At 48.6% G+C, this 11,947-nt stretch overlaps 1 protein-coding gene across 1 annotated transcript in view; it reads right to left on the bottom strand.

Annotated features, from left to right (window-relative positions):
* Nucleotides 1-2,757: 2,757 nt before the first annotated feature.
* Nucleotides 2,758-11,947, bottom strand: part of LOC138745759 (spondin-1-like) — a 197,654-nt gene continuing 188,464 nt past the window's right edge. Inside the window, exons 14-16 of the mRNA XM_069903048.1 lie at nucleotides 9,037-9,201; nucleotides 7,173-7,433; nucleotides 2,758-3,754 (exon numbers count right to left, since the gene is read on the bottom strand). Of these exons, the coding sequence (XP_069759149.1) occupies nucleotides 3,591-3,754; nucleotides 7,173-7,433; nucleotides 9,037-9,201 (590 nt within the window). The 3' untranslated portion in view covers nucleotides 2,758-3,590. The remainder of the gene's footprint in view (nucleotides 3,755-7,172; nucleotides 7,434-9,036; nucleotides 9,202-11,947) is intronic.

Here is an 11,947-nt window from a genome sequence, read left to right as displayed (position 1 = left end):
AAGGGCACCCAATCTGTGAAGTCCTTTCCTACATTCCTTCCTGGCTACCATACACTTCTCATGAGCACTTCCTGTTTTTTGCTTCCTACATGTACGCTTCCTTCTTCCTCTTAACTAGTAAGTTGCCTTACCGGTTTGGTCAACCACATTTCCCTTTTCCTACCATCTTTTCCCTCTTTCAGTGGGACAAACCTACCCAGAACCCCATGCATGTGGTTCTTAAAAATCCTCCCCATTACTTCTGTGCTTCCTCCCAAGAACATCTATTCCCAATGTTTTTGTCACTAGTTCCTGACTAATCCCATCATAATTAAACTTGTTTCCCCAATTAAACTTTTTTTTCCCATTTTGTCTGTTTTTATCGCTGTCCATGACTGTTCAGGGAGTTGTGGTCACTATCACCGAAATGCTCCCCAATCTATGTCTGTCAACTGACCAGGTTCATTACCCAGTACTAGATCCAGGACAGCCTCTCCTCTAATCAGCTGGTCCAGATATTGTGTCAGGAATCCTTGTTGGATACACTTGACAAATTCTGCCCCATCTTTCTCACTTGCAGTGAGGAGGTGCCAGTCAATATTGAGGGAGTTGAAATCTGCAACATTTCAAAATCTGCCTACCAATTTGTTCTTCCATGTCCAAAGGACTATTTGGGGGACTACACCCAATACAGTCATTGCTCCCTTCATGTTTCTGACTTCCACCCACACTGACCCAGTAACATCCACTCCATAACGCCCTCTCTTTCTGCACCTGTGATAGTATTCCTGATTAGTAAATGCTACTTGCCACACCCCCTCTTCAACCTGCCATCCTATCCCTTTTAAACATTTCAACCCAAGTACCTGCATCAGCCAATCCTGTCATTGCACCAGCCAGTTAGTGTTCGGTTAGCTCAACTCTGTTACAGCGCCAGCGATCAGGACTGGAGTTCTGTAAGGAGTTGGTACATTTTCCCCATGTCTGCGTGGGTCTTCCCTAGGGGCTCCAGTTTCCTCCCACCCTTCAAAAACGTACTTGAGGTTAATTGGGTGTAATTCAGCTCATGGGCTGAAATGGCCTGCTACCGTGCTATGCCTAAAATTTTTTTAAAATTAAAATTTTAAATTTAAATTTCTGTAATGGCTACATCATCATAATTCCATGTACTGATCCATGCTCTAAGTTCATCTCCTTTATTCCTAATCCTTCTTGCATTGGAAATCAACACATTTCAACAGCCCCCCCCCCCCCCGCCCCCACATTTATGCTCCCCTCCACAGCCTGTCCTTCTTCACAAAATCTCGACACATTGCATCAAGCTTTCCACCGTCTGCTTGATTCTCTGCCCTATCGTTCTGGTTGAAGGAAAAATAAAGGGTTATGAGGTCAGGAAGGTTTAATTTGTTGAGTAGGTTTATTTTGGTCACCATAACATCATGGGCCAAAGGGCCTGAGCTGTGCTGTAATGTTCTATGTTCTAAGTCAGATTTGCACTGCATTTGTACATACACTATGTTAGAACCATAGCACATTACTGCAAAGAAACAGGCCTCTTCAGCCCTTCTAGTCTGTGCCAAAACATTTTTTTGCCTAGTCCCACTGACCTGCACCCTGTCCCTATCCCTCCATACCCCTCCCATCCATGTCCTTGTCCAAATTCCTTTTAAATGTTAAAATTGAGCCCACATTCATCACTTCTGCTGGAAGCTCATTCCACACTCCCACCACTTTCTGGGTGAAGAAGTTCCCCCTAAACCTCTCCCCTTTCACCTTAACCCATGTCCTCTGGTTTGTATCTCACCTACCCTCAGTGGAAAAAGCCTGACTACATTTATTTTGTCTATCCCCCTCACAATTTTAAATACCTTGATCAAATCTCCCCTCATTCTTCTAGAGTCCAGGGTATAAAGTCCAAAGCTGTTTATGACATGCCATGCCTCAGTAATATGTTATAATTCCAGCTAAATTTATGAAGGCCATGCACTTTGGTAGAAAAAATAAACGGGCAGACTATTTTTTTTTTAAATGGGGAGAAAATTGACAATACCAGATGCAAAGGGACCTGGGAGTCCTTGCGGCAGGAGAGCTTGAAGGTAAACTTGCAGGTTGAGTCAGTGACGAAGAAGACAAATGTAATGTTGGCATTCATTTCAAGAGGAATAGAATACAAGAGCAGGGACATGATGTTGAGGCTTTATAAAGCCCTGGTGAGGCCTCACTTGGAGTAGGGTGAGCAGTTTTGGGCTCCTCATTTAAGAAAGTTCAGAGGATGTTCACAAGGATGGTTCTGGGAATGAAAGGGTTACCATACGAGCAACGTTTGAAGGTTCTTGGGTTGTACTCTGGAATTTACGAGAATGAGGGGGGGATCTCATTGAAACATTTTGAATGCTGAAAGGCATGGAGAGAGTAGAAGTAGAAAAGATGTTTCCCATGGTAGGGGAGTCCAGGACAAGGGGGCACAACTTCAGGATTAAAGGGCATCTGCTTAGATCAGAGATGCAGAGGAATTTTTTCAGCCAGAGAGTGGTAAATCTGTGGAATTTGTTGCCGCAGGCAGTTGTGGAGACCAGGTCACTGGGTGTATTTAAGGTGGAGATCGATATCTATTGATGAGCCAGGGCATCAAAGGCTATGGAAAGAAGACCGGGCAGTGAGAAAATGGATCAGCTCATGATGAAATGGCAGTGGAGACTCGATGGGCTAATGGCCATTTTCTGCACCTATGTCATATGGTTCTTAAAGTGACATTGAGAAATGAATAACAAAACACCATTTGCTGTATTGCCATTTTGTTTTATTGTCAAACGTGGTAACCGGACAAGTTAATATATAAACAAAATTATCTATTTTTATTTTTGTATTTTTTTAAGAAATGGTAAAATAGGTAAAGAGTGTGTTATATTATTGGAACTCAATCATGCCGGCACACACACTCTCTCTCTCTCTCTCTCTCTCCCTCTTTCTCTCTCTCAATCACTCACTCAGAGTAACAGCAAGTCTTCAAAAACACAACTAATAACAGCAAAAATGAATTTTGGAAAATCTCAGCCATGATTTTGATCGAATCACTTGGGATATTAGAGGGGAGATACCACAGATTCTAATAAACAATAGGCAAATTAAAACTATTTCTTTTAATTATCAAGTCTATTTAGTTTATTCAACTTTATTTTTTTCTTACTGTGAAAGAACAATCAGTTAATGTGAACTCGATAAGGCATCTCTAAATCTCGTGTAATAAATGAATTTATTTGTACTTTAAAAAAAAATCTCACAACCAACAGCTATGATGGCAAAGGGTTTAACATGGGGAAAAAACACAGCACACCAGTGTATAAAAATTAAAATAAAATGTAACCACAGATTAAACAATTCAGATTGCTTTCTAATCAGCTGAAGAGTGCAGGTGTGTGTGTGTGTGTGTGTGTGTGTGTGTGTGTGTGTGTGTGTGTGTGTGTGTGTGTACAGTGACATTGGAACATTTATAAATGTTACAGGTGCAGAAGGGTTTTGTGTCGGAAGGAAATTAAAATACTTTTCCGTCACTTTAGAACAAATAAAAAGCAGTGCGTCTATTGGTGAGTGAGGGCAGCCGGCCTCACTTCCTAACATGAATGGACGTTACAAGCTCGAATCTCTCTCACGTCCTTGCAGCTGGTGAGCTGGGAGACGCGGTACTTTCTCTTCACTGCCATGAAGCGCTCCTGGATACCTCCACCGCAGAACTTACTGCACTTTGTCCATTCCGTCCATGGCTTCATCTTGCAACCTGAACAAACAGCAGGAATTTGGAATGGGAGGGTGGGGAAGATGAGAAAAGAAAGGTGAGTTCTGCACGCTCAAAACCTCTGCTCGGTCCGCTGCAACAGCTAGGACCTCCCATTCCATTTCTACACCCCATTGCCACACTGTCATGTCTCCCTGTGGCTCGTGTGCTGCCAGACCTAGGCCTGTCCCACAAATGTGGTGGGGCGGTTAGTGCAACACTATTGCAGCGCCAGCAACCTGGGTTCTATTCGGTGCTGTCAGGAAGGAGTTTGTATTTTCTTCCCGCGTCTGCATAGGTTTCCTCTAGATCAGGGGTGTCAAACTCAAATTCACAGAGGGCCAAAATTAAAAACTTGGACTAAGTCGAGGGCCGAACTAAATATTTATTGAAAATTTTCAACAACATCTGCATGTTTTCTCTTCTTTCAACATATGTAATGTTAAAATTTTTCTTATTAAAATAAATGTTTAATAATAGTTTTGGATAAACTCTTTCAAGAAGCATTAACAAATGAGAAATAAAATATTCAATAAATAATATTTCTCTATAGAGGATTTGTCAAATGTTGCTAGTGTGCTGTCGAATAGTAAAATCTGAGGGCTATTAAGAATATGGGAGAATAACATGATTCCTGAAACAATCAAATGGGTGACTGATTGTGGGCATGAACTCTAGCAGAGTTATTTGCCATGCCCTTTTTCCATTGGTACAGATATCCTTTGATTTACACACTTTTCAAGTTTTATGCCTATTGAGCTTGTATCCAGGTGCAGGACCATTTTTAACCAAGAATATATTTATCACTGTGACATGAAACTATTGGAAGATCGTTTTATCCTGAGATTAAAGTTCATAATACTTACTCAGGCCTGTGTGCGAGAGGGCGGGGGTTTGCGGGCGATCGGGTTGGACAACGACAGTGCGGGGGCATCGGCTCTCGCTGCAGGGCGGCATCTCGGCGGATCAGCGGCCCCATCACCGTGAGTCGCGGGTCTGCCTGCGGCAGGGAGGGGGAGTGGGCTACGGTCCTGGCGTGGTCAGGCCCGAGGCCTCCGGTTCAGGGCACTGGGAAGCTGCCTTAGCTTCCCCTGACAACGGCCAGGCCGCGCTGCGGTGGGGGGCGGGCGGGGGGACACGACAGTGTGGGGGAATCGGCTCTCGCTGCAGGGCGGCATCTCGGCGGATCAGCGGCCCCGTCACCGTGAGTCGCGGGTCTGCCTGCGGCAGGGAGGGGAGTGGGCTACGGTCCTGGCGTGGTCAGGCCCGAGGCCTCCGGTTCAGGGCACTGGGAAGCTGCCTTAGCTTCCCCTGACAACGGCCAGGCCGCGCTGCGGTGGGGGGCGGGCGGGGGGACACGACAGTGTGGGGGAATCGGCTCTCGCTGCAGGGCGGCATCTCGGCGGATCAGCGGCCCCGTCACTGTGAGTCACGGGTCAGCCTGCGGCAGTGAGGGGGAGTGGGCAATGGTCCTGGCGAGGTCAGGCCCGAGGCCTCCGGTTCCGGGCGCTGGGAAGTGGCCTTGGCTTCCCCTGACACCGGCCAGGCCGTGCTGCGGTGGGGGGGGCAGGCGGGGGGGACACGACAGTGGGGGGGACACGACAGTGCGGGGGCATCGGCTCTCGCTGCAGGGCGGCTGTGATAGTACAGATCTATCACCAATGTACATAGTGTATATAGTTACTGTATCTAGACTGTGCTTACAGCGATTGGCTGAGAGCTAAGCCACACCTATTGTTTGGGCCTTAAAGGGTTGTGTCCCTAGCCAGGTCGGATCATTCCGGACTGGTCGGCCACCTGTGAAGAGCTCCGGTCTTTTGCTAATAAAAGCCTTGGTTTGGATCAACAAGTCTTTGGTTCTTTCGACGAGCTCTACAGCGGCATCTCGGGGGATCAGCGGCCCTGTCACTGTGAGTCGCGGGTCAGTCTGCGGCAGGGAGGGGGAGTGGGCAACAGTCCTGGCGAGGTCAGGCCCGAGGCCTCCGGTTCCAGGCGCTGGGAAGTGGCCTTGGCTTCCCCTGACACCGGCCAGGCCGCGCTGCGGTGGGGGGGCGGGCGGGGGGGACACGACAGTGGGGGGGACAAGACAGTGCGGGGGCATCGGCTCTCGCTGCAGGGCGGCATCTCGGGGGATCAGCGGCCCCATCACCGTGAGTTGCGGGTCGGCCTGCGGCAGGGAGGGGGAGTGGGCAACGGTCCTGGCGAGGTCAAGCCCGAGGCCTCCGGTTCCGGGTGCTGGGAAGCGGCCTTGGCTTCCCCTGACACCGGCCAGGCCCCAAAACCAGAGTCCACCGTGAGACCCTGCAACGTAAACAGAGGAGGTGGGGGCGATTAGTGGGCTGACGCCAATGCATTCTGGGATTTATTGTATTACTGTGCATGCGCTATAGTGGCACGGCGACCAGCGGGCCACCTCTAATACATTTTTGAAATGATCTTGCGGGCCAAATATAATTATATCGCGTGCCAAATTTGGCCCGCGGGCCAAATATAATTATATCGCGTGCCAAATTTGGCCCGCGGGCCAGAGTTTGACATGAGTGCTCTAGGTGATCTGGTTTCTTTCCATCTTTCAAAATGTACAGGGGTTGTAGGTTGGTTGGGTGTGATTGTATCTAGACCCAACATTATTTTATAAACCTCTGTAAAATGGCCCCTCAGCCTCTCCTTACTCCTCATACAACAGTTGGTAGAGTGGACGTGAGGTGTTCCATGTAGCGGGAGTGTCTTGGACCAGAGGGGACAGCCTCAGAATAAAAGGATCTCCCTTTAGAACGGAGGAGAAATCTCTCTGAAGAACATGGAATATTACAACACAGTATGTTGTGCCAACCTACGAAAACCTACTCCACAATATCTAATCCTTCCCTTCCTTACACCCATTCTAGAGGGTGGTGAATTTGTGGACTTCACTGCCACAGACATTTGTGGAGCCCAAGTCACAGGGCTTTTTTTTAAGTGGAGGTTGATAGGTTATTGATTAGCCAGGGTGTCAAAGGTTTTGGGGAGAAGGCAGGAGAATGGGTGAGGCAGTCTCGATGGGCCAAGTGGCCTAATTCTGCTCCTATCTTAACTCTATTAACTATCTCCTATATTAAATATTTTAAGGGGAGGCATAGTTAGCGTAGCAGTTAGTGCAATGTTGTTACAATGCCAGTGATCATGGTTCGAATCCCACGCTGTCCTTAGTGAGTTTGTACATTCTCCCCGAGACTGCTTGGGTTTCCTCCGGGGTCTCTGGTTTCCTCCTACCCTTTCATAACTTACCGGGGTTGTAGGTCAATTGGGTGTAATTGGGCAGCTTGGGCTCATAGGCTAAAGGGCCTGTTACCGTGCTGTATGTCTAAATTTAAATTTAAATGATCTCTTTAAATGATTCAAGCCCTCATTCTGAAACATGCTCGAGGTTTTACTGGGCTACCTGTGTGTTCGGGAAGAGGCTCCCCTCTCATCTCCTTGTTCCTTTGCTTCTCTGGAGCATTCTTGCGACGCCTCTTTTCCTCACCCTGCCTCCTCGTACACCTCCGAACTTTGCACTTATTTCGTTGGACGGTCTCGGGGCAGGGAGATCCCCCGAACTGTGGCTCCAGCTTGATCATCCTTGTCCGGATCGTGTGACCCTTCCCACAAGATTTGTTGCACTCTGACCATTGTGACCACTCGGACACCATGCAATCAGTCGCTGCAAAGGGAAGGGGGGGGTGTGTGTGGGGAAGGAAGGTGAGTCAAAGTTCATCGATGCAAGAAACCCAACAAACGTCAGCAAGCAGGTTCCACTGATCCGGCCTCGATATCCCCGAGACCGGATGATGATGGGATGGTGAGAGTTTGTCTTTGGACTCAAAAGTAGAGTTTACAGATGTACCAAAATTCTTCCTTGCAGCAGCCACACAGGTTCGTAATATAAATCAACTATAAGGGCATAAATTTATGTATCTGATTAGATATACATATGAATATTTATAAATCAATACAATTGAGTCATATCATATGTGTGTGTGTGTGTGTGTGTGTGTGTGTGTGCATGTGCAGATTCATGTATGCATGTGTGAGTGTGTGTGTGTGTGTGTGTGTGTGTGTGTGTGTGTGTGTGTGTGTGTGTGTGTGAGCACGAGACTCAATCCTGCAGAGTTACTGCACCAAAACAGGCCCTTCAGCCCAACACATCCATGCTGACCTAGTTACTTTCTCCAGTTGCCTGCATTCAGGCCATAACTCCCCCACAGTCTTCCTATCATGTACCTGTCTAAACCACCACTTCTGGGTTCAAGGACAGTTTCTCGCCCCTAATGCTCTTGAACCTCCCAGAACCTCCCTCTACCTAACTTCAACCTAAACTGGGACCACCAAAAGATTGATTAAAACATAATTTTTGTGGCACTCTCTGCTATTGTGACCATATATTTCTCCTTTCCTTTCTGTCAGATGGTGCATTCTGGTCAGGGAACATAAACTATTGTTCTTGGTGTCCCTGTGTGGTTGTTGCATCGAGGAATTTCAGTGAATCTGTATCTGATAATAAACTCTTTAGTTATGAATATCGTGCACACCTGTTTTTGCACAAACAAAAGGTTGTTTGTTAGGTGCTGCCTCAGGGAAGGCAGCTGACATCACCTTGGTCACCACCCCTTCTCACTGCTCCCTTCGGGCAGAAACCTGAAGACCAGCACCTCCTAGTTCAAGAACAGTTCTCCGCCAACAGCTATCAGGCTCTTGGACCTCCCTCACCCTAAACTACTCTGTGACCTCCAAATATGTGTCTACACAATTGAAATACCACTTTTTCTTGCATGAACTGTAACTGTAAATGTTTATTTATTTAGTTTATATTTAATATTTCTTTCTGTAAAGGGGTAATTTAACAAATGCTATTGTCATTTTTTTTCTTGACAAAGTTACCTGTGTGGCTCGAAGATGTGAGAATTTTGGTACATACTTGTATCTATGCCAATAAACTCATTATAATTGTTAACCTTACATTAATCCTTCCCACCCCTCCCACCGCCCTTCCGCCAGCAGCTCACTCCACCCCCCCACCGCCCTTCCGCCAGCAGCTCACTCCACCCCCCCACCGCCCTTCCGCCAACAGCTCACTCCACCCCCCCCCCCCCCCACTGCCCTTCCGCCAGCAGCTCGCTCCACCCCCGCTCCACCTTCTGTATGAAAGGCCTCTCCTGTTGAACCTGTGCCCTCCAGTGTCTGGGAGAATGACCGTGAGGGATTGAGTGTTGTCTTGGTGCGGTGGAGGGAGTGCGGCGCAGAGGGGATAAGGACCCCCTACTCACGGCATTCGGGCAGCATGCACTTCTCCATCTGCTCCAGCTCTTCGTTGCATTCGCCCACCTCGGCCAGGGATTTCAGCATCCTCCGCCGCACTCGCATGCCGATGCCACACGTCACGCTGCAGTCGCTCCAGTCCGACCAGAGGGTCAGCATGCATGGGATGGTCTCTGAAACACATGGCAATAAGGCGCCACATGGTCACCGAGGTGTGAGGGAGAGTGCGCAGGCATCCACGCGTTCGAGGGTGACCCCCCCGCCCCGCACCCGTCGGGCGCCAGATACGTAACGACGAGTCGGGGTACAGACTGGAGATTGAGGGACTTGTGTCCTGGAGTCAGGACAATCTCTCCCTCACCATCAGCAAGACCAAGGAGAAGATCACAGACTTCCGGCAGAGGGGTGGAGCTCACTCCTCAGTCCACAGCTTCAAGCTTGGGAATATTCATCCCCAGTGATCCAATGGTCAAGAAAGTTCTCTGGCCTCTCGGCTTCCCCTGAAAGCCTGAGGAAATTCATCACATCACCAGTGTCTCTCAACAATTTCTGCAGGGGCACCATTGAAAACATCCCGTCAGGGGTGTCAGGGTGCGTCCCTGTGTGGGACGGGAACTGATGCACCCAAAACCGCAAGAAATAGCATCCCGTCAGGGGTGTCAGGGTGCAACCCTGTGTGGGATGGGAACTGATACACCCAAAACCGCAAGAAATGGCTGAGGGGTGTGAACATGGCTCTGATCATCATACTCACCCCTTCCTTCCATTGACTTCAGCGCACACCCCCTCCCCTCCATCAACTCCATCGCACACCCCCTCCCCTTCATCAACTACATCACACACCCCTTCCCCTCCATCGACTCCATTACACAACCCTCACTTCCATCGACTCCATCACACACCCCCTCCCCTCCATCAACTACATCACACACCCCTTCCCCTCCATTGACTCCATTACATAACCCCCTCCTCTCCATTGACTCTATCACACACCCCCTCCCCTCTAGTCTCCATCACACATCCCCTCCCCTCCATCGACTCCATTACACAACCCCCTCCTCTCCATTGACTCTATCACACACCCCCTCTCCTCTAGACTCCATCACACATCCCCTCCATCAACTCCGTCATACACACCCTCCCCTCCATCATTTCCTTTTCACACACCCCTCTCCCATCCATCGATTCCATCACATACACCCTTCCTCTCCATCGATTCCATCACGCACACCCCCTCCCCTCCATCACCTCCTTTACACACACCCCTCTCCCGTCCATCAATTCCATCACACACACCCTTCCCCTCCCTCGACTCCATCAATCACACCCCCTCCCCTCCTGCTGCCTTGAAAAAGCAGCCAACATGTTGAAAGATTCACTCAAAACCGGCCACACTCTCTTCATCAGCCCCCCTCCCCCCAACAGGTTCATGAGTGTAAGATCACATACCAGCTGATTCAAGGGCAGTTTCTGCTGCTATCGGACTCCTGAATGAGCCTAACTATATAATAAAATGATGTTAAACAGGAACGTTGGCAGACGCTGTGAGCGCAATGCACAAACTTGCTGGAGAAACTCAGCAGGTCATACAGCTGTGGTGAAGCCACAATTGTACATATTCGTTATATGTAAATGACATGACCTTTCCTGGTTGACCCTGCTCCCACTGGCTGGCTCGTGACTCCTCCCCTTTCTTTCTCATAAAAGCTATCATGCCACAAGCCTGCCCCCCCTCCCCCCACCGCCCCCCCTAAGTTCGAGTCCAGGTCAGTGTGAGCGACCAACGCAGGGATGCTGTCCATCTCTTGCAAATACAAGCTTTCAGTGTTTCGGCAACTTCAGTCTTTGTGTGATTGATCAGCAGCACCTTTAGGAAGCAATGGGTAAACAAAGTTTCGGGCCTGAGATCTGCATCAAGGTATGAGCAAAGAGAACAGGCAGGTGCTTGGGAGGGAGGAGAGGAGGGAAGGAGGGGCAGGGGAAGAAGAAAGAAAGCACGAATTGATAGAGGAGGGGTTAGTTTTCTGAACAGAGAGGGAAGAGGGTGGGGTGCTGGAGGGAAGAAGACAGAGCGATGGGGAAGAGAAAGACATAGGAGAGGAGCCTAATGGAAACCAAAGCAGTTGATGCTAATTTGTGAGCAGCCTTGGTTTGGCAGTGTTCGAGGCCAAGGACAGACGTTGGCATGGGGCATGGAAGCAAAATGGTTAGCCACTGAGAGGCCCTCACTGTTGCAGCAGACAGAGCAAAGGTGCTCAACGAAACAATCACTTTTTTGACTGGGAGGTTGTTTCTTTTTTGACTGATGTATTGTCTTGGACTGAATGGGAGCAGTTGAAGGTCAACCACATAGCTGAGACTGCATCATGCAATGGCTTATTAAATTAATCCAATTTCAATTCATCAGTTGTCTTGATGGGATTTTTAACAATTCATTTAAGGGATGTGGGCTTCACGGGCTGGGCCAAAATTTAATTGCCCCTCCCCAGATGTCCTTCAGAAGTTGGTGGGAAGCTGCCTTCTTGAACTGCTGCTCCTTGAGGTGCAGGTGGACTTACAGAGCATGAGGGTGGGAGTTTTAGGGACAGTGAAGGAACAATGATGCATTTCCAGGGCTTGGCGACCACGTCCAGGTGATGGCGCTCCCCATCCTTGTCACACACCATCCTAAGACTACGCGTAGCTTCAGTGGTTTGTCGGCTCAAGGAAGGAGAACCCCGTCCATCATTTTAAGACAGATCACGTTGCCGTTAACACTGTGTTGAGTGTATTTGGCCTAAATTTTTCTTTTATTTACCCTTGTAACCATGCCTCCAAAGCCTAGATCTGCTAAATAAGAACAGTATGCACCAAGACACAAGAGCAACTTGTCCGTGAACTACTCTTTGCAGACGATGCCGCTTTAGTTGCCCATTCAGA

The sequence above is a fragment of the Narcine bancroftii genome, chromosome 1 (genome assembly GCF_036971445.1).
Source record: "Narcine bancroftii isolate sNarBan1 chromosome 1, sNarBan1.hap1, whole genome shotgun sequence".
In the NCBI taxonomy this organism is placed as follows: domain Eukaryota; kingdom Metazoa; phylum Chordata; class Chondrichthyes; order Torpediniformes; family Narcinidae; genus Narcine; species Narcine bancroftii.
The sequence above is the reverse complement of the archived record's forward strand: the minus strand, read 5'-3'. Positions and strand labels throughout refer to the sequence as shown.